We start from the raw sequence: 22,349 nt of genomic DNA, 5'->3' as shown, positions 1-22,349 counted from the left end.
TAGACTAGCTAATCTAAAACTCTCGTAACATTAAAATCCAATCATTCCCCGTTCAAATAACAAACATACATTGTATTTGTTGGCCAGGGAGCTAGAGTTTAATAGCCTCAAGCCTAGCGGCATAGATGAGTCTTCAGACTCTTGTGGAAAGTGAGGAGGGTGGGGGCAGTGCAAATCTCTTGGGGGTGCTGATTCCAGAGGGTTAGAGCTATCACAGAGAAGGCTCTTCCCCTAGGCCCCGCCAAGCGAATTGTCTAGTTGACGAGACCTGGAGAAGGCTGACTCTGTGGATCTAACTGGTCACTGGGACTCACGTGGACTCATTGTCTCTATGATCATGGTATTGCACACAGAATACTTGATTAATCAATTACAAATTATGCAATCAACTCTCCTGAGTTAAAATACAACTGTTGAAGATTAAGATCAGGGATTGGCAACCTTAAAGCCTCAAACAGCCACAAAGGTCCCAACCGGAAGATTCCGGTTAAATTCTGGAGCTGACGAGCAGTCCAGTTCCCCCACCATAGAGTCTCTAGTGCGGTGTCCTTTTTCCTCCCCCCTAACCAAAAGCCCTATCAGAAACCCAGAAAACCCACCACTTGCCATAGAGTCTCCTCCTGGCACACTATGCTTTCCCCCCATTAATTGGAAGTCCTCTCAAAATTGTGGTGACCCCTGATTTAGATGTACCACTTTTCTCATATTGTGATTTTAAGCAAAAGTAAGTTCTTCTCCTTTAGGTTTTGTTACTGAATTCAGATAATTAAAAAGATGATTCTTAGCATGTTGTTTTTAATGGGCTTTCTTTACTTCGTAGATTTTGGAAAACATACCTGCATATTGCTTCCCCATTGAGCTTTGCCTTCCAACAGGGAATCCAAGACAGCCCTGCTTGGTTCTTCAGCAGCAGGATCGTTCCCACTTACAACATAATAGGATGATCTCACCCTCTTGAAAAATTCTATATCAACATTCTTGCTATTGCTGTGGTTGGGAATATAGACCAGGTCCAAATACACAGGAGGTCCTGGAGGCACAGCTATAGATTTTGTTGTCTTCCCATTTCCAGGTCCTAAAAAAATAATAAATAAATAAGAGTCCAGTCTCAGTTTGGGGTAATAAATGTTGTCTACTAATGATAAACTCATGTTGGACGGACTGACACATCAATCTCCAGCTGTGATGTTCATATATATTTTAATGGTTTTGAATTATCCTATGGAATTTTAAGCAGTTGATAAAATCAGATATTTGTACCATAGAAATGTACTTAATGAACAAAACACGATATGTACAAAAAGAATACCCATGTGTGTGTGCGTGCGCATGCATACATACCTGTTTGTGTATATGTATGAATGTGTTCATTTTATTTTATTTATATTCAAAAAAAATTGTACAGTAATACAAAACAGCATATGCAGTGCCCCTTTCTCCTATTTTCTCCCTGCAACAACTGTAAAATAAATTGGGCTGAGAAGAGAATGACTGGTCCAAAGCCATCCAATGTGCTTTCTTACCCAAGAGGGACCAGAATACATCCAGACACACAAACATAGTCTCCCTGCTCGTCGTCCAGTGCCTGATGTTCTACACCACATGGGTCCTGAATATCACATATTACAAAGAGGAAGAAATATAGAAGATTCAGGAGCACAAACATTAAGAGAGTGAAGCTTGACTTCTAGTTTCCTTGGAAAAATCAAATGGAAATAATCTGCCCATGGCCATGATACTTTTAAAACACTCCCATTCTAGCCTATGGACTAATATTTCTTGGGAATTGCTTACACAATTATTATCTACATCTTCCCTTTTTTCAGATCAGTCAAAGTTGTCTAACTGATGTCATCTTGCTGGGCAGGCACAAGATGTTATTAGTGCATGATAATAAAAATGAAAAGAAAGCGTTCAATGTCTCTGAAGGCCAACATCAGATAAAGAAATGGCAGCTATTGAATGATTTCAGGTTGTTATGTATATAATAATATTACAGTGTTTCAAAAGAATTAGGGAATTGACAAAAATCATCATTAGTCAATTGCAAAAGGCAGCCTTACTTAGACCTGCTTACTCTCCTGTGAAGATGCCTATGATGATACAAACTTCAAGCAGCGACATCTGCAGTATTGGGTTCCTACCTAGATGGGGGGTCTGGCGTTTTGGTAGTGAAAATGCGAGCTATGTGTGCAGCCCCAGGTAACCGAGAGGCGGGCAGGTGGGCATGCACACGAAGCAAAATCTCGCAAGAGGACGTGCGGGTGCACGAGACTTTAGCAATTTTCAGTGGTTTTTTTTGTTTCCACGTATGCACGGAAGCAAAAAACTGCTGAAATCTCGTGAGTGCGCACATCCTCTCATGACATTTCGCTCCCTGTGCGGGTTCAGAAGAAAAATCTCAGTCGGGGGTGTGTATGTGTGCACACGCTGGGGTTACGGAGCTCCCTAGGAAGCGCACTGGTAGCAGCGATAAGCAGAATCCACCCCTGGACGTCTGCCTATCCCTTTTGGAAGAATTTGATAGATAAAAATGTCAAATTCAGTCTAAATATTTGACTGACTGTGTGACAAGGCACAACAAAGAAGGTTCATTACCAGAAATAAAATATTCAGGGAAGCAGAACTGAAAAAAGTTCCATTCTGACAAATTGTGAAAATGAGAGATCCCCCCCAAAAAAATAGTAGAACAGTCAAAGAAGCTGAGTATCAATAATTGGAAATATAAAGGAATAATTGATATATAGTGATCCCTCGATTTTCGCGATCTCGATCTTCGCGAAACGCTATATCACGATTTTTCCCACCCGATGACGTCACTCTCTTCCTTCCTTTCTCATCTTTCTTTCTCTCTCTCTCTTTCTCTATCTCTCCCCCTCTTGTTGGCGGGCGGCGGGCGGGCGAGCGGGGGCATCAGCGAGGAGCCGGGGTTTTCCCTTTGCGTGGGCGGCTGGGAAACCCCGATCTTCGTCTGCTCGCTGCTGCTGCGCCGAGCAGATCAGCTGCTGGGCGGCCGAAGGAACCTTCCCTGGGTCTTCCCCCTCTTGCTGGCGGGCGGGCGAGCGGCGGGCATCAGTGAGGAGCCGGGGTTTCCCCTTTGCGTGGGCGGCCGGGAAGACCCAGGGAAGGTTCCTTCAGCCGTCCAGCAGCTGATCTGCTCGGTAGCGCAGCAGCAGCGAGGAGCCGAATCAGGGTTTCCCCTTTGCGTGGGCGGCGGGGAACGCAAACTCCACCATCTACGCATGCGTGGCCATAGAAAAAAAGGGCGCGCATGCGCAGATGGTGTTTTTACTTCCGCAACCCTACATCGCGAAAAATCGATTATCGCGAGGGGTCTTGGAACGGAACCCTCGCGATAATAGAGGGATCACTGTAAACTATATGAATGATTACTTATCAACTTATTAACCAGAACAGGTTAGTACTGAAACAACCTATGAATTTACCCCTAAAAAAGAAAAATTAAAAGAGGTTATGGCACATGCCATAATAGAGTGCATTACAGTGATCCCCCGTTTATTGCGTCCCCAACCATTGCGAACAGGGTACTTCGCTATTTTTCAACCCGGAAGTCAAAATACCATCTACGCATGCGTGCCCGTGGGCACGCATGCGTAGATGGCAACTGGGAGATCAGCTGCTGGGCGGCTTCCCTGAGTCTTCCCCCTCTTGCTGGCGTCAGCGAGGAGTTTCCCCACCGCCCACGCAAACTCCTCGCTGCCGCCCGCCCTTCGCCCGCCCACGCCGTTCATTCTCGCCGCTTTCGAGCTGAGTCCGGGAGCGAATTCGCTCCCGGACTCAGCTCGAAAGCGGCGAGAATGAACGGCGTGGACAAGCCGTTCCTTGCCGCTTGCTATCGGCGCTTTCGAGCTGAGTCCGGGAGCGAATTCGCTCCCGGACTCAGCTCGAAAGCGGCGAGAATGAACGGCGTGGACAAGCCGTTCCTTGCCGCTTGCTATCGGCGCTTTCGAGCTGAGTCCGGGAGCGAATTCGCTCCCGGACTCAGCTCGAAAGCGGCGAGAATGAACGGCGTGGACAAGCCGTTCCTTGCCGCTTGCTATCGGCGCTTTTGAGCTGAGTCCGGGAGCGAATTCGCTCCCGGACTCAGCTCGAAAGCGCCGAGAGCCAGCGCCCCCCGGACCCCCAACCCGGGTTTGGGGGGCTGCTAGGAAGCCCTCCATGCCGGCGGCAAACAGCCGCGCCGCGCCCAATCTTCGGCTCCTCGCTAGCGCTGTGGGAGTAAAAACACCATCTGCACATGCGCAGATGGTGTTTTTACTTCCGCAGCGCTACTTCACGAAAACCCGCTCGTTGCGGGGGGTCCTGGAACGGAACCCTCGCAACGAGCGGGGGATCACTGTATTTATAAAATGGGGTTTGGTTTATTACTACCTAATTGGATTGTCACATGTTTGGAAACAAATGATATCACTAAAAACATTAGAATGTTTAAGAAAAAATAATGCAGTGGAAGACAGAATTGAAAATGGTGTTTGGAAATGAACAATATGGGCTTATCAACATGAGGAGAGACATCTTCCATTATTATCCTTTTTTTACCATTGCCATGATCCCTCTTTCAATGATCAAAGAAAACAAATCCAGGTTATTAAAAAGCAAAAAAAAAAAGCTAATTAAATATTACATTTGTTTTACGTGAACAATCTGAAGCTTTATAGAAAATCATTAATCTAAATCCACTCACTGACAAACACTAAGAATTTTAAAGCACATAATATGGCAATGCTGAATGGATGAACCATCGAGAACTGTCAGGATAAAGCCTACAATTATCTGGAAAATTTACACTTGGATAACATCAAGCATGAGCAAATTAAAAATGTGATTGGTAAGGGATACATCCAAGGAATGAACAAACTGCCAAAGCAACTTCCAAGCTAATAAACACCTAGCCCCTTTATGATATGCTGGAATTATTTAACTAATTATGTATCAGTAATGAAAAAAATGGTGGGAACGTAAGAGTTGAAAAAGTAGTAAAAAATGACTAGGTTAAAATTTTGTTGGAATTCCAAATAAAACTAATAGAGTCTTAGCTCACAAAAGTCTTGACCCTAACACACCAGATATGAGCAGGTCTGAGTATCTCCTCTATAACCTTCATCATGTATTTTATTATGTGTATATAGATATATACCCACTAAACCCTCTTTTGTATTGGACAAAATAAATAAATAAAGAAACAAACAAACAAACTTAGTTTCAGTAATCCAGTTGCTTCAAAATTCCTAGCCACCAGTTGTCAATGAAGGCCGAGAATTTTGAGTGCTGCTGTCTCAAAGACAATAGGTTGAAAGAAGCTGATATATGAGATTAACTTTACAATTTAACCCACCTGAAGTTGTAGTTTTTGCTGACTTTGATGTTGTGGAATTGGCCGCATTCTTCGTTTCCTTATCTTTCTCTTCATTATGAGATGATTTTATGTCTGGAGTAGAGATATTTTTGGCAGCTTTCTCCACCGACTCCTTCTTCTTCGGAGAAGCTGTTCTGGAAACTTTATCTAATGATTCCTTTAAGCCAGCAGGTTTTGGAGAAGCTACTTGCTTAGGTTTGCTATCACTCTTCTTGGCAGGAGAGGAAGACTTGGTCTTAGTCCCCTGCTTTTTTGTTTTCGTTTTTTCTTTCAGATCCTTTTTCAAAGGCTTCCCTAGATTCTGCTCAATAGGTAATGTCTCTGGATCTACCATGGAGACATCGGGGTGCCTCGGTGAGGGGCTGCGGTCTTGAACAGGGACTGGGGGCGGGTCAATGTGTTCATATGTAATTGTTTTATCCGTCGGTATCGTTTCGGATTCATCTTCTGAATCAATGTTAGCATCTGCTGTAATGGAAGGACATTCTTCCGTTTCAGGGGGTACATCTGAGTCGGTCTGTGACGGAGCAGATTCACTGACAGAAGTTGGGGGCGTTTCACCACACAGGCGAGGTGGCATTTTACCTCCCGAGGGTGGCAGGCCCCCTCCGGATTGAGTTAACAGCTTTTCTTGGTCTTGAGATTGTTCTTCATTTGCAAACCATTCTAAGGGGTTAGGATTTATAAAAGAAGGCGATAGTTCTGTTTTGGGATGCTTGTATTCACAGGACGAGACAAGACATAAATCAACATCTTGACGGATTTCAGATTTTTCTGAAACAAAGTGTTTGTCATTCTCATAGTGATAACTTGAAATGTCCGGCGATTTGGTAGCTTTTTCTGCATACTCAAAAGAATAATGGACAGACTCTGACGGCATGGTGGATTTTTCATAAGAATAATCAAGGGCTTCTGGTGACTTGGTGGTTTTTTCTGTTTTTTCGTAGGAATAACTATCTGCCTCTATTGATCTGGTAATTTCCTTTGTTGCAGCATAGTTGTAATCAAAGGTTTCAGGGGATTCAGTGATTTCCTCTGTTTTTTCATAGGAATAACTAACAACCTCTGGTGACCTAGTGGTTCTTCCAGTTTCCTTATAAGAGTAAATAAGTGGTTCTGGTGATATAGATGTTTCTTCGATATCTTCCTGAACCTTAGATACCAGAAGCTCTTTTGTCTCAGGATCTTGAGCTACTGATGTATGATAGCCAAACAATTTGTCTGGGGATACGTGCAGTGATAACAGAGATGACTGAGAAGCAGCCATTGTTTCTTTCATTATAGGTGGCGAATCGGAAAAGCTAGGTGAATACAAAGGAGAAGATTCCCTTGGTGTCAATGAAGATAAATCAGACTTTGGTGAGAGTTTCTCTCCCAAGCTTTGCATTTTGTCTGATGGAAATGTAGAATGTAATGGCATTTCAGGCTGTGTAACAGTTGATAGGATTTCTTCTTGCAAGGGAGAACTTGCCTGTGAAGGTGTATGGACAGAAGAAGTGGAAGGTGAAGGTGAAGCCTCTATCTGAGAAACTGAAATAATTTCTGAGAGATCCTTCTCATGGCTAAAACATACTTGTTCTACTGGTGATATTGTATTTGGAAATCCATGTTCCTGCATGTCCGAAGGGCTAAAATCAACTTCTGTGGGACCATTTTCAGATATATGGTGCACACCAGCACCTACTATGGGTTGCTCAGGCGACTGTCTGCTAAAGTCCATGGCCAAAGACTGTTCAGGTGAATCTTGTCCAAATTCTACTGACATAGTCAATTGTTCGGGAGATCTGTGATCTAGTATTGGTGTTCTAGACTTTGCTGTTTTAGGAGAAAAGTCTGGTGGAGAAATTGACATGGGTCTTGGACAATCTTCTTTAGATGGAGACATTTCTGTTTCTTGAAATGTAGTTGGTGTTTGTACAACAGACACAGAAAGAGAATCATCAACTTCAGTGGAGTGGGGAGATCCAACCTCAGCATGTAACGAAGGAGATACATCATCAGTGGTTGGTTCTGGGAATGAACTAGTAGCAACAGATGCTGTAGAGACAGATGCAACTCCTTCAATATGTGAATAAGTATCTTCTGCTACAACTTCATCAACGGGAGTTGCAGATTTATCAGAGACGGTACTTTCAGATATTGACATTTTATTGTCCTCTTTGAAATAGCCTAAATGACCAATATCCACCTGAGTAGGAGAAACCTCTGCCAGCTTCCTCTCATCCAAAACTAATGCAGACTGAATTTCTGAAGTTTCTAAATCATCCTTTTTCTTTTCTAGAAGGATGTCTGATTTTGGAGATGCCAGCTCCAAATCTTTTTCATCCTGCCGCTCTTGGAAAATGTTTGCCGAAGTAACTTCAGAAACGGGGCTCTTCTGCAATACGGAATCATCTGTTTCACTTTTCTTTTCAGGGGTAATTTCGGTTTCTTTGAGATATTTTATATCAGCACTTAAAAATGTGTCGTAAGGAGATTCTGTACCAATAAGGGGTGGACTTCGTAAAGGCGAAAGCACCTTCTCAAAAGGCGACGCAGAATCAGGCACAGGTTCATCCATTGGGCTTATCCTGTGCTTTACAACGTTGTCTTTGGCATCATTAACTTCAACACTGATTGGTACTTCAGTTGTCTTTCCAGGAGTCGCCGTTGGAAGTTGGTTTGACTTTTCATCAGTGGGAGACTGGTAATAAGGAGTGTGACCAGCACTTCCAGCAGCTGATTGGGAGGGGGATACCACTTCTAATGTTTTATCATCAGGGCTGGGGCACTGCTCCTCCTGGGCTTCGTGATGCTTTTCTGGCAGTGGTGTGAGAGATATAGGCTCAGTTGACGTTTTAATCTCATTGGGAGTTAGGGAAAAGTTCACACTACGTTCACTTAGAGGTGTTTTAGCAACCGGTGATAGTGGGGCTGGACTTTCATCCATAGTTGGGCTAATCTTCTCATCCCAAGTTTCTGAAATTTCTAATTTATTAACAGTTTTGAATTCCCGTTCCCGAAAATGATACATATCCTGAAAAGAGGTTTTGTTGAATTTATCTTCCTCTAATGAAGAAGGCGGTGAAATGGTAGAAGCCGAAACATTGTAGTCTTTGCCCTCAGTAGCATCTGTTTTGGATCCTTCGGATAATCCATTAAAAGCATCAGGAAGAGGAGCCACTTTAGGTTTAGCAAAATCTTGAGAATATAGTGCTGACTCATACTTAGTAATGTTAACATATTCTTGGGAAGGAGATTCACTTTCCTCGTTATTTGTTTCGTCACTCATTATATCTCGTGGAGTTGACATTCCATCCATTGGAGTTGGTTCACTGGATATTTCAATAGTGGACTGAGTATAACCTGAAGTAGCCGTGAATTCCTCAGGCTGGTCCTGGTCTTCTCTGTTTTCTTCATCTGAAACAGTTGCTTCACTTTCTGACCCACCAGGTAGTGTTTCATCATGGATTGAAGATGCTGGTTCCTTTGCCGGAGATGGAGATTCCGACAATTTAGTTGGAGTAGTTACAGGCAAACCATATTTATCATCCATTTCAGCAGCTTTGTCTACTACAGCCATGACATAATCCCCCTCAGTTTGTATTTTTTCAGTTTCATCTTCATCTTTGACCTCCTCAGTTTTGTCTTCTTCAATTTCTTCTTCAGTGTCTTCTGTTTCTGCCTTTTCAACTGTTGTTTCTTCTAAATTTTCGTCATAGCGATCTTCATACTCCGTTCTAAATTCAGCTTTTTTATCATACATCAACCCTTTCGTTTTTTCATTTTCAGGGGCTTCTATCGTTTCTTTTTCAATCTCCTCAGTTTCAATGATATCCTTCATGCCTTGCTTTTTGAAACTTGTTGGCACTTCTTCATTGTCCCCTCGTACTTCTGCCTCCTCGGTCTCAGCCTTTTCTACATAGTCACCAGCTTCAGAAGATTCTTCAAATCCTGCTCCTTCCTCTTCAAATTTTTCACTGTCGTCAACCTTGTCCTTTCCCACAGACTCCAGCTCTTCAGGAGTTTGTTCACATTCTCCCTCAGGTTCTGCAGTGGCGATATCTTCATCAGGAGAATGAGTTGGACCTTCTGTTTTTTCCTTTTGAACAGTATACTCTTCCTTTTGTTCCACATCAGTTAGCTGGCTTTCATCTTTAACTTTATCTTCCTTTGTTTCCTTCACTACTTCAACCTCTTCCGCTTTTAGTTCTTCAAAATCTTTCGTTAAGTCTTCCGGTGAGGACATAAGTGACCTCTCGACTTCAAGTTCTTTCCCACTGGCTGCGAGGCTAGCAGCTGCTACTGCGGCAGCCCCAGCTCCCAAAACAGCTGCTGCTGCAGTTGATTTTTCATTCCCTTTGAGCTCTTTCTTCACTGGCTTGCTTTTAACTTTTTCTTTGGGTTTCCCAGCAACTCCACTTTCTTTTTTGACGGGTTCTTCCTTCTTCAGTGGTTTTGACTTTGCTGTGATCTTCTTCGATTCAGGCAAAGCAGCAGAGGTTTTCTTTATCTCCTTAGGAAGCTTCTTGATTTCTCTCTTTTCTTCCTTTTTCACTTCCTTTTTCTCTTCTTTTTTGGGTTCTTTTGGGGCAGCTTCTTTCTTTGGCTCTTTTTTAGATTCTTTCTTTATTTCTTTCTTCAAATCATCCCTTTTGGGCTTTTCTTCTTTCCTGGCCTGGGGTTTTTCATCCTTCTTAGCCACCTCTTTCTTTGGCTTTTCTTTCTCCTCGTGTTTTTCTTCAGATTTTACTTTCACTTCCCTTTTCACGTGCCTTTCCTTTATTAATTTTGGTTTCACATCAGTGGCTTGTTTTTCAACAGTTTCAGACTTCACAATTGGTTGCTCCTTTGTGGTTAGGTCTTTTTCAGTCACGGAGAGCCTGCTTTCACTTTTTGCCGGTTTTTCCTTTTTTACGATGGGCTTTTCTACTTTTTGAGCCTTTTCCGGTGGGCTGGATTTCCCTGTGTCCGAGGCCTCCTCCCTCGATTCTTTTCGGACCGTCTTTGTGGACAGCACTTTAGTGATTGGCTTGAGGCTTTCTTTACTGTCTGTCCTCTGCTTCAGTTTTGTCTGCTTCACTGCCGGACTTGTCAGGTTACCACTTAAGTCTTTTTGTGTCACTATTGGTTGTTTAAGGAAGTCCAAATGTTTGAGCTTCTCCAGGCCATCTAATATGCTATACTGCGTACTGTTCCCTGGGAAAAGAACTCTGATTATTTTTTCGGCAGGGTTTGCAGGATGCCATACAATGAGTGATGAGATGGACGTCAGGTAGGAAACTGGGATGTCTATTTCTTGACCATTTGGTAATACTAGTTCAGTTTTATCTTTGTTCGTACCTGTCCACTGCTGCAGGAAATATTGCATTTCTTTGCTGTTTTTGACCGGGTTAAGCACATACATTTCAAGTTTCCCTACACCCATTTTTTGAAAAAGGATAATGGGCTCAGCGTTGTTTCCTATATTTCTAAAGAGAGGTTCTGGTTTCATGGATAGCTTGTTTAAGTATTGCAATGTAAAGCAAGCCTCCTCTACGCTTCTTTTCAATTGCAAATCAGAATCAGCGTTTCCCAGGCTTTCAGGAACATTAAGAAATACAACTCCCAAATCAGGTGAAATTAGATTTTTCATCCAGTCGCTATTGGTAGTAGAGCCTTGAGACTGTTCCTCTTCCAATTCTGCTATTTTCCGTTGCAACATGCTGTTAATTCCTGGCAAATTATCATCTCCGATATGAGTGAGCAAAATCGAGTCCACTCTGTCCAAATGTCTGATGAGTTTCCAGAAACAGGATTTTCTCTCCGATCCCCCATTGATAAGCATGTTGAACCCATTCACAGCAAACAATGCGGAATCGCCTCTTCCACCAGGGAAAATGTAACAACAAGGCTTAGAAAGTTTCAGGAAGCCTCCTGATGTTGGCGGCTCCAAAATATCAAACGGCGATGGTACTTCCACTGATTCTGACAAGTACTCTGTGAATTCAGAAAGCCCTTCCATTTCAGGCAAAATGTAAGAAGAATTCAGCTTAATGTTGATGAAATCTTGAAGGTTGTGTCTGTCGAGGTTTGAATTCTTCCAGTCTCCTTCCTCGGGACAGAAAAGCGTTAAGCTGGCTTTGTTGGCAGGGTGAGTAGTGCTCAATAATTCTCCAATCTGAAATTGAAAAAAAACAAAAACCAAGCAGAAATATGAGATGATTGTATACACTTAATTCATATTTATGTCTCAAAATTAAATCAGTAGAAAAATGGATGTGCTTCCTGAGTTAGAATATTGTCTTTGGCCCCCTAATTGACTTCAGTGTTCTAGTACAAATCAAAGTAATTATGTTAGTCTAAAATCTTCTTTTCTCTAATACACACTGTTATCTGCAAATAAAAAAATAGCAATTATGTACAGCAGGGGTCGGGAACCTATGGCTCGCGAGCCAGATATGGCTCTTTTGATGGCCGTATCTGGCTCGCAGAGCGGCTCCTTGCACTGAGCTCCCGCTTGCAGCTGTCCCCCGGCTCCTGCTCGATGCCGCGGTTTTCGGCGTTGTTCTGCTGTGCCCCAAAGAAGGAAGGCAGGAAGAAGGAGAGCTCCATTCTTCGCGCCTTTTTCCCGCCTTCCTTCTTTGGGGCACAGCAGGATAGCGCCGAAAACCGCGGCATCGAGCAGGAGGCGGGGCACAGCTGCGAGCGGGGGCCCCAGGACGGAAGTACCGGCAGCGCCCCGCCCAGCTGAAACTTCACCGGCGTCGGCGGCAAGTGTCCTTTGTGGCCCGGTGGGAGGGGGGGCTGGGAGGGGGGGTGGCTGCAGCGGCCGCAGGCAGTCGCGGGGAGATGGCGGCGGCGAGAGGAAGCTCCAGGCGGCGGCGAGAGGGAGCGCTCTCTCTCTCTCTCAGCTGACTGCAAGCGGGAGCCCTGACGTGGCGGTCAGTTGAGAGAGAGAAAGAAAGAAAGAGAGACATATAAGAGAGGCAGAGAGAGAGAGAGAAAGAGAGACATAGCAAGAGAGGCAGAGAGAGAGAAAAAGAAAGAGAGACATAGGAAGAGAAAAAGAGAGACTTAGCAAGAGAGGCAGAGAGAGAAAGAAAGAGAGACATAGCAAGAGAAAGAGAGACTTAGCAAGAGAGGCAGAGAGAGAGAAAAAGAAAGAGAGACATAACAAGAGAGGCAGAGAGAGAGAAAAAGAAAGAGAGACATAGCAAGAGAAAGAGAGACTTAGCAAGACAGGCAGAGAGAGAGAGAAAGAAAGAGAGACAGAGAGAGAGAGAGAAAGAAAGAGAGATAGCAAGAGAGGCAAAGAGAAAGAAAGAGACATATAGCAAGACAGTGAAAGAGAGAGAGAAAAAAGCAAGAAAGAGATAGCAAGGGAGACAGAGAGAGAGAGAGCAAGGGAGAGAGAAAGACAGAGGAAGGGAAGGAGGGAGAGAAAAAGAGAGCAAAAAAGAGAGGAAGAAAGAAAGAAAGAGGGATGGAGAGAGAGAAAGAAGGGAAGGAAGGAAAAGAGAGAAAGAGGGAGAAATAGAGTGAAAGGGAGGAAGAGAGAGGGGTTTTTTGTCCAAACTTTTCTTTAGCGGCCTTTAAGACTTGCGGACTTCAACTCCCAGAGTTCCCCAGGCAGCTTCGCTGGCTGAGGAACTCTAGGAGTTGAAGTCTGCAAGTCTTAAAATCGCCAAGATTGGAGACCTCCTGCTCTATCTACACTGCTCAAAAAAATAAAGGAAACACTTAAACAACACAATATAACTCCAAGTAAATCAAACTTCTGTGAAATCAAACTGTCCACTTAGGAAGCAACGCTGATTGACAACTTGGAGTTTATATTGTGTTGTTTAAGTGTTCCCTTCACTTTTTTTTGAGCAGTGTACTTTGAAATTAACTTGGATACCACGGGCTCGTTCAGACCTGCGTTCACCGATGGGCGTAAAAACTAGATCGAAAAGGATATTGAGATGTGAAGCAATATTGTACGGCTCTCGCGGAATTATATTTCAAAATATGTGGCGTTTACGGCTCTCTTAGCCAAAAAGGTTCCTGACCCCTGATGTACAGGCTCAGTGCCAAGGCATTTCCATATATATATATATATATATATATATATATATATATATATATATATATATGTAAAGAAAAGTTGCTTTTATTTCAAAAGTATTTATATTCCATCATGATTTTTTTTAGTCATGGAAATATCTCAGCTGTGTTTGCTGACTTCCTAGAAAGATTAAGCCAATTTAATGTTATTGTTTTATACTTGAATAGTAACATTATCTACATTTAAAGAGCAACTTAAGCATGAAGAAGGCAAATATACTAGAATATACAGATGTAAAAGATCTTGGCTAAAAAGAAAACCTGCTGCTAGATCCTTGTCTAGGTTTGTTTTAGAAACAAATATACTTGGATTCTTATTTGACTATATATTCATAATGTAGAGCAGTGTTTCCCAACCTTTTTTGAGCCGCGGCACATTATTCACATTTTCAAAATCCTGAGGAACACTGAAGGGGGGGGGGGGGGGCTAAAGAAAAGTTTTGACAAAAAAAAATCTTCCTCCATTTCGCTCTATTTCTCCATCACTCTTTCTCTCTCTTCCTTCCTTCCCTTCTTTCTCTTTCTCCATCCCTCTTTCTTTCTTCCTCTCTCTTTTGTTCTCTTTCTCTTTCCCTCCTTCCCTCCCTATATGTCTTTCTCTCTCCCTTGCTCTCTCTGCCTCTCTTGCTATCTTTTTCATTCTCTCTCTTTTTCTCTCTCTTTCTCTCTCTCTCTTGCTATCTCTTTCTCTCTCTCTCTGTCTCTCTTTCTCTTTCTCTGTCTCTCTTTCTCTCTCTCTTGCTAGCTCTCTTTCTTTCTCTCTCTTTCTCTTTCTCTGTCTCTCTCTCTCTGCCTCTCTTGCTATGTCTCTCTTGCCCTCTCTCTCTCTCTGCCTCTCTTGCTATGTCTCTCTTTCTCTCTCTTCCTTTCTTATCTGCGGAGGCCGGCGAAGGTTTTTCTTATTTTAAATGTTCCGGGTGGCAGGGGGATGCGGAGCCCGCACGCACACACCCCCGACATTCCAAATCCTGCCTCAGCTGTGAGAAGAAAAAAGCGCTCGGTGAAGGGACTGCATGCAAGAGGGGCCGGGCGGGCGTTAGCAGCCCGATGAGGAGGACGAGAAGCCGCTGCAGCCACCCCCAACTCCCCCCCCTTCCCTGGATACCTTCCCAAGGCCCCTGGAAAAAGGCAGGAGGTAGCAACGAGGCGCGAGGACAAGCAGGCAGCTTGGCGGAGGGGAAGCACTGACGGGCTCTCCTTCCCCACCCCCGCGCTTCTCTCCCGCCCTGGCTTTTGCTTCGCCCGCAGATTTCCCCGCAGTTCAAAAGGAGGCAAGAGGTGGCCTGGACGAAATTGCGGGGAAATCATGGGGCGAAGCAAAAGCCAGGGCGGGAGAGAAGCGCGGGGGTGGGGAAGGAGGAGAGCCCGTCAGCGCTTCCCCTCCGCCAAGAGGTTATTGCCGCCGCCTCTGCCTCCACTCAGGGAGCCATCGTGGTTGAGCTGAGCGAGAGGAAAAGGCGCGGTGACCACGGTGGCTCCCTGAGTGGAGGCAGAAGCGGTGGCAATAACCTCTGTGCTTTCTACGGCAGCGTGGCTGAGCTGGACGGAGGGAAGCGGCAGCTCCCACTCGAGGAACCCACGGCAATGGGCGACGGCTTGGTGGGAGGCGACGGCGGGAGACACAGGCGGTGGGAGGAGAGGGAACCAGGAAGCGACTGTGAAGCCCAAGACCATCCACAGGATGACACTCAGGCAGGGGCGCTGGCAGCGCCCCGCCCAGCTGGAGCTTCTCACGGCACACCTGGCCATGTCTCGCGGCACACTACTGTGCCGCGGCACACCGGTTGGGAAACGCTGATGTAGAGAAGTCTTCAGGTGACCTCATTTTTAATAACTTTCACCTGATACACTATCTTCTGTTTTTGAGAAAGATGGTTAAAACGACTATGTCCCAACAACAGAAAATTGTAGGCGGGTAGGGATAATATCTTGCTAAGCAGGTTCAGGTCCATCCCTGGGATGGGAACAAAGATCTATTTCTAATTTCTTTTACTTATCTTCAAAACATTAAATGACTATATCTGCTGTGCAAAGTACAAACAAAACTTCTGCCCCAATGAGTTACAGAATAGCAACTACTTAGAAACAAACCTCTTGATCTGTGAAGATCTCAATGAAATTCTGAAATGAGAAAGATCCTGACTGAAGAATGAGTTCGCCCGTGTTTTCAAAGTTCTGCCCAGTTAGTACCAGAAGTTTATGTCGTGCAGCATCTGTTATCATTAAACGCACCTGTAGTAGAAGATACAAATAATCACTTTGAAACATCTTTTATACTTCATGCTTTCTTTAGGGGGGAAATTAATATGAATAACCTTAAGGAATCTATTGATTACCCTTAGACCATATTTATTCCCCAAAAAAGGAGGAATGATTGTGTTTCACTGAAGGAGGAAGATTGTTTTATAAAAGTAAAATAGCTCACATATATTAGAAAATGAAAGGGGTATTCTATTTAAAAATAAAACAACAATATTAATCCAATCAAGTTAAAAGAACAGAATAGCAAGTTCAGTGAAAATTAGGAAGTTTGGAAAATTTGAAAAAATAAGCATCTGTGATGTTATTCACAATAATCCTTAGCAGTGGATTTGGTCTGCACAATATTGAGACTACCAGACTGCAAAGATCTGGATGACCATTAGAGGAAATCAAAAATAGGTTTTGTACTTCTTTGCTATCATCTAGTAAGTCATGCAGTCTTTTTGCTGTTAATGCCAAGGAAAGCAACCACATAATTGAATAACATGATGTGTGACCCCAGAATTTCCCTTGACCTGAAATGGAATAACAGTAGATTCTAGATGGGCATTCAAGGAAAGAGACTTCCACAGATACAATATCATGACAACAAAGCTAAATTATCCCAATATATGTATTAATAATTTGGTCTGAAACTAAATTTGAAATACAGTGATACCTCGTCTTACAAACCCCTCACCATACAAACTTTTTGAGATACAAACCGGATTTTAAGATTTTTTTGCCTCTTCTTCCAAACTATTTTTACCTTACAAACCCAAGCCGCCGCCACTGTGATGCCCCGCCTCCAAACTTCTGTTGCCAGCAAAGCGCCCATTTTTGCGCTGCTTGGATTGCCCTGAGGCTCCCCTCCATGGGAAACCCCACCTCTGGACTTCCGTGTTTTTGTGATGCTGCAGGAGAATCCCAGCAGTGCAAAAACGGGTGCTTCGCTGGCAACGGAAGTCCGGAGGTGGGGTTTCCCAGCGAGGGAAGACTCAGCGAAATCGCAGCATCACAAAAACATGGAAGTCCGGAGGTTGGGTTTCAAGGGCTTCCATGTTTTTGCGATGCTGCAATTTCACTGAGGCTCCCCTTGCTGGGAAACCCCACCTACGAACTTCCGTTGCCAGTGAAGCACCCATTTTTGCGCTACTGGGATTCCCCTGCAGCATCAGAAAAACACGGACGTTCGGAGGTGGGGTTTCCCATGGAGGGGAGCCTCAGGGGAATCCCAGCAGCGCAAAAATGGGCGCTTCGGCTGGCAAAAGGGGTGAGTCTTGGGCTTGCACGCATTAATTGCTTTTCCATTGATTCCTATGGGAAACATTGTTTCGTCTTACAACCTTTTCACCTTACAAACCTCGTACCGGAACCCATTAAGTTCATAGGATGAGGTATCACTGTATTAAAGAAAAGCTGTAAAAAGATTGTTAAAAAGACACACATGATTCATATGGTTTATTTTCGAAGTATATATACTGCATTCTGAAATAAACATGCATAGAAAAGAGACTCCAAACTGTGTCTGTCCTCCACGTGAACACTGGCTTTGTCTCCATAACCATCAGCAGCATTTTATGCCTCTCAGAAACCTCAACCTTCCTTTCCCTAACACAATTTATCTAGCCACTCCTTCATCTGGGTTATGTGGTAACAGAACAATTAACCATGGCAATTAGCTAACATCCATCCTCTTCTCTGACTGCAGTTTGCTGCTATAGAAAAACCTGCCCATCCACTGTGGGCGGATCAAGAAAAGCATTTTGTGGAGAACATCTGTGGAAGATAGGGGAATTGTGACCACTGAGCCTTATTACCTAGTAAGAAAGGGAAAACCACAGGAGGTGGGTGATTCTAGAAACAGGAAAATTGCTTCCACTGCAGTTCCACACAGGAAATGCTGCAAAGTGGACTTTCCACTGTTCTTTCTGGATTAAGAGCCAGGCTACTAATTTCCTTAGCTTTCCAAACTCTAAGAAAGGCCCACAAGACCACAGGGCTTTGAATGGCAGCAACCTGAGATCAAACCATAGCTCTCACATGTGTGAGGGGATCACATTTTCCTCAACGGGAGAGTAATTTTAGCAGAGAAAAAGTACCTCATCCTCATATCTGCAGTTGCAGGAGAAATCGAATTAATGATTTTTTTTAAATGCTATGCTACCAATTGTATCGTGGCAATTGGACCAGATTACTTGCGGGACCGCCTTCTGCTGTACGAGTCCCAGCGACCGATTAGGTCATACAGAGTTGGCCTTTTCTAGGTCCCGTCAACTAGACAATGTCGCTTGGCGAGGCCTATGGGAAGAGCCTTCTCTGTGGAGGCCTCAGCCCTCTGGAATCAGCTTCCCCCAGAGATTCGCACTACCCCCACCCTACTCACCTTCCATAAGAGTCTTAAGACTCAGTTATGCTGCCAGACTTGGGGTGATTAGATCTTAGCTCCCTGGCTGACGAATGTTATGTATGGTTGTTGTTTGAATGAATATGATTGGTTTTAATATAATTAAGGGTTTTAGAGTACAGTAGTTTGTTTAGTTTTAATTAATTGATTTTAGCCTGCTGTGTTTTATTGTTTCTTTTATATGTTGTAAGCTGCCCTGAGTCCTTGGAGATGGGCGACATAGAAATCAACCAACCAACCAACCAACCAACCGACCGACCGACCGACCGACCGACCGAATGAATGAATAAACAGCGTGGCGGTATCATTAACTCTTGTTCTGAATCCAAGGAGGAGCTAGATAATTGATCTCCTTCTGAGCTGTCTGCCACACTCTCCTCCTCCCTGTCACTCATGTCTTCTTGGTCAGAGGAACCTTCATCAGCAGATTCCACCAGGGGGAAAACAGGCCTGCAGCATGTGGATGTCTCCCCCACATCCACAGTCCTTGGGGCAGGAGCTGGGCCAGAGCTAACCACAACACCAAAGTTACAATGGTGCTGAAAAACATCCTTATGGCCATTCCTTACTCTTCGAAGTATTCCCACAGTTATGTTATCACCATCTGCATGTTTCACAGCCAGTTTCCAATAAACAACTTCTCAAAGGAGAAGCCAGAAGTAAAATCAACAAATTGTGATCATGCAATGTCTCATTTAATGACTATCAGTGATTTGCTTAATGGCCACAGTGGAAGTGAAGTTATAAGCTCATCACAATCACATGGCATCTTGCTTAACTACTGTGCTACTTAAGTGATGAGTTGTAAATCTCAATTATGGTTGTTACGTGAGGTCTATCTTTATGGCTAGTGATGAGAATAATTTCTTCTGATCAATAATAAGAACAGTTTTCGTCTTGTCTTGATGTCAGTAAATTAGAATATGCCATAAAAACCAAGTATCCCCTCAATTTTGGCTCAGCACATGGGGGATCATAGCTATCTGCAGCTATGGAAAAAAAATCAGCAATGTGCTTCATGACATTATGATGCAAATCCAACACTTTCGTATTCGTGTCCTAACATCCAGCACAATTACATGCCATGGAATGGAAAGAAGAGAACATTTGTAGCTCAAGGTTGAGCTATGTCGTTGAGCTATGTAAATACTGATAATGTTACCGAGTTTGGTAATGAAACGTCTTCAAGAAAACAATCAAGCTCAGAAAGTATCCAACACCCCACATGCCATGGACAACATATGTTTTTGCTCGCTCTTTCGGACACATAATTCAATGAATTACCTTTTATAATGAGTTTAGAGATTATCACTAAAAGCTTAAGGAAACAGAAAGAAGCAAATTCAATGCTGATTTAAAATTAATTATGTTGGGAAATAAAAATTTACCTTTACTTTTAATGGGCTATGTCTCTCTCCTGTTTATCATTATTACTAAACAATGAGATTAATGTTTGACTATCTCATGAATGTCACTTTGATTTCATCTCTTTTAAGCACTAGATCCATTAAAAACAGATTTCTCTTCTTTGATTGTTTCCTGTAACTGCTGATAAGACTCTAGAGAGGCTACCAGCACATTTTACAAAGTGAACAGCTTTTCCAAGAAAAACAGACAAGACAAAAATATTTCACTAATATATTGATTCTGCATTATACTTCTATATTTTATATATTTAAGAGGATGGCATGCAGAAATTGGCAAAAGTAAAAAATTGACAAAATTCCTGCCAAACATTCACTGAAAGAATGCTGTGAACTTATAATGAGAAATACCTATTATATTACCGTAAAAAAAAAAAAAAGACTTGGTTTTCTTAGAAATAAAAAACTTTCCTGGATAAGATTAAAATTGACTTTAGCAAAACAACCAACAAAAGCAGCCCATTAATTACCCTCCCCCCAAAGATCCAAAAGGATCCAGAAAATTATACATGCAAGTTGATATTTGTTGGAAAATATCAACAGGATATTGAATATTTGGGAAAACTCATAGAAAACCCTAAGAAAAAAATGTAATAATCAGAAATCAATTTAAAATGAGCAGAGAAACATGTAGAAGAGCTTTATCAAATTGATGAATATGCACTATGTTTCAAGATGGTTTAGACAAATGGGTGGGAACAATAGGAAAAACCATCTGTCTCTCCGAATATTTATAGATTTGTCACAAGTATTTGATTGACAACTGAGAGAAACAGGACACTCCCATCAGTCTGCCATGCGTGTTATTTTTCCTCATAAATTATAGAAGAAGATATACAATGTCATTAAGGAGACAGAAAGAGATATGTAATATTATTTATTGATTGATTGATAGGTTTATTTTAATCTAAGAGTAGATTAAAAAATGAGAGATAAACATGAAACCAAAAATATAACACAATTAGACCACAATATTAATATACAATGTTACTGTACCTGAATATAATTCACACTAAACTCAGTGGAACTTACTTAGCGGTAGGCATGCATTCAATTTCATTTTGAGTGATAAAAAAGACAAATAAAAATATAAGAATCTCTGCTCTAGTTAGTTTCAGTTATTTTCTGCCCATACCATGTAATTTTGATTAAAGTATATCAGCATAGGTAGGATTTTTTAAAAATTACTTTACCTCAGTGCTGACTGCTTCATCTGAAGGATTAATCAACACAACAGTTTCTAAAACTTCACTTCTGTGGTGAAGGATTTTCTGACCTGTAAGAAGAAAAGAAAAATAAATTTTAAATCCTGCATTTTGTCTATTTTTGGCTACCATATAGGCATTTATTCTTCTAAGCAAATTGCTTTTTTGCAGGACACTTAAGCGAAAATCTACATGTTAGTATTATGAAAGATTTGCCTAAAAACCTTTTGATTCAATTTGTTTCATATTACCACAAATGTGTTTATTTTTCAATGCAACTCCCAGCCATAACTTTTTCTAACTTTCATTTTCTTGGCATCATTCTGATGGGTGCTTCTTTGTTTGAGGAAGTAAAATTAATTAGCAATTTAGACTGGATTATGATGGCAAAGCCACTGTTTAAGCACCCAACTGGCAATTAGTCCAACTTCTTAGGAAAGAAGCATGGCACATTTTATTAAAAATGAATTACCATAACAAAAAACAAAAACATGACAAAAAAGCATGCAGAGAGCAAACTCTTTGATTGACAACTTTTTAAAAAATGATATTTTTTCAGTTCAATGTACTCCAGGATACTAATTTATGCTAGTAAAATTATAAAATTGAGCTTTTGGTATTAGTAATGATCAACCATATCTCATCCATGCTTATTCAAATGCCAACTTGTCCTACAAAGTTTTTTCCCCTCAAAGTTGTCTCTATATTGTTTGTTCAAAATCACTAGCATCGCAATGGTTAACTGATTAGCTACATCAATTGATTAAAATATTGATTTGCAGTGATACCATCAATTAATCAAATGGCAGATCTATTTTTTTAATCCATTCAATAGAAATCCTTATTAAAAACTCCAGATGGCAAACTCATTACTAAAAGAGACATCCCAAGAGTACAAGAGATAAAGCAGAATGTCCAATATGATTGATACAAAGAGCATATGTATTTGCTCCTATACTCCATCAGAATCAATCAGATTGGCATAGTCTATAAATGCTCTAAAATAAACAGTCTAAAATAAATAATGAATGTTTAAATAGAATATAGATGTAATTATTTAAAAGCATTTTCTTTCACAAGCACCATATGGGTGTCATAAGTTATTTGTGTTTCTTACTCAAAACTAAGTTCAACTTTGTTAAACAGAGTTTATAGTTGTATCCATTTTTCTCAATTTTAGTAAAGGTACTGTATTTGGTATTCCTAACCTTCAGATTAAGAAAGTTAAATTGGTTTGTGATACAGACAGACAGACAGACAGACATGCATACCGACATACATACGGATGTATCAATCTTTTAGTGTATACAGCATATATAATAAACTAATAGGACAGCAATAAATAGAAATCTTTCTCTACAGTTAGGTCATGTACTATTTAGAAAATAAAAATATATGCCAACTAGCCTGGATAAGAATATTTGGAATTAGGGTTAGAGAAGTAATGTTGAATCCTTTTTTGCTCAGATGGCAAAAGGGTGCCCGCACAGGCAATAGTGCACACTCATAATACAATGTGCACAATCCCTCCCCACAGACGCATGTGTGTGGACCTCACTGAAGTTTCTGATGTTCTGGAGGCCCGCTTGGCCATTTTTCACTTTCCCCAGGCTTAAGAAAAGCCTCCA

General features: G+C 42.1%; 1 protein-coding gene across 1 annotated transcript in view; it reads right to left on the bottom strand.

Annotated features, from left to right (window-relative positions):
* MAP1B (microtubule associated protein 1B) overlaps nt 1-22,349 on the bottom strand; it is a 72,979-nt gene that overhangs the window by 3,414 nt on the left and 47,216 nt on the right. The window contains exons 3-6 of the mRNA XM_070743115.1: nt 20,710-20,792; nt 15,536-15,676; nt 5,357-11,516; nt 837-1,075 (exon numbers count right to left, since the gene is read on the bottom strand). Of these exons, the coding sequence (XP_070599216.1) occupies nt 837-1,075; nt 5,357-11,516; nt 15,536-15,676; nt 20,710-20,792 (6,623 nt within the window). The remainder of the gene's footprint in view (nt 1-836; nt 1,076-5,356; nt 11,517-15,535; nt 15,677-20,709; nt 20,793-22,349) is intronic.

The sequence above is a fragment of the Erythrolamprus reginae genome, chromosome 2 (assembly GCF_031021105.1).
Source record: "Erythrolamprus reginae isolate rEryReg1 chromosome 2, rEryReg1.hap1, whole genome shotgun sequence".
In the NCBI taxonomy this organism is placed as follows: domain Eukaryota; kingdom Metazoa; phylum Chordata; class Lepidosauria; order Squamata; family Dipsadidae; genus Erythrolamprus; species Erythrolamprus reginae.
This window is presented reverse-complemented; position numbering and strand designations above follow the sequence as displayed.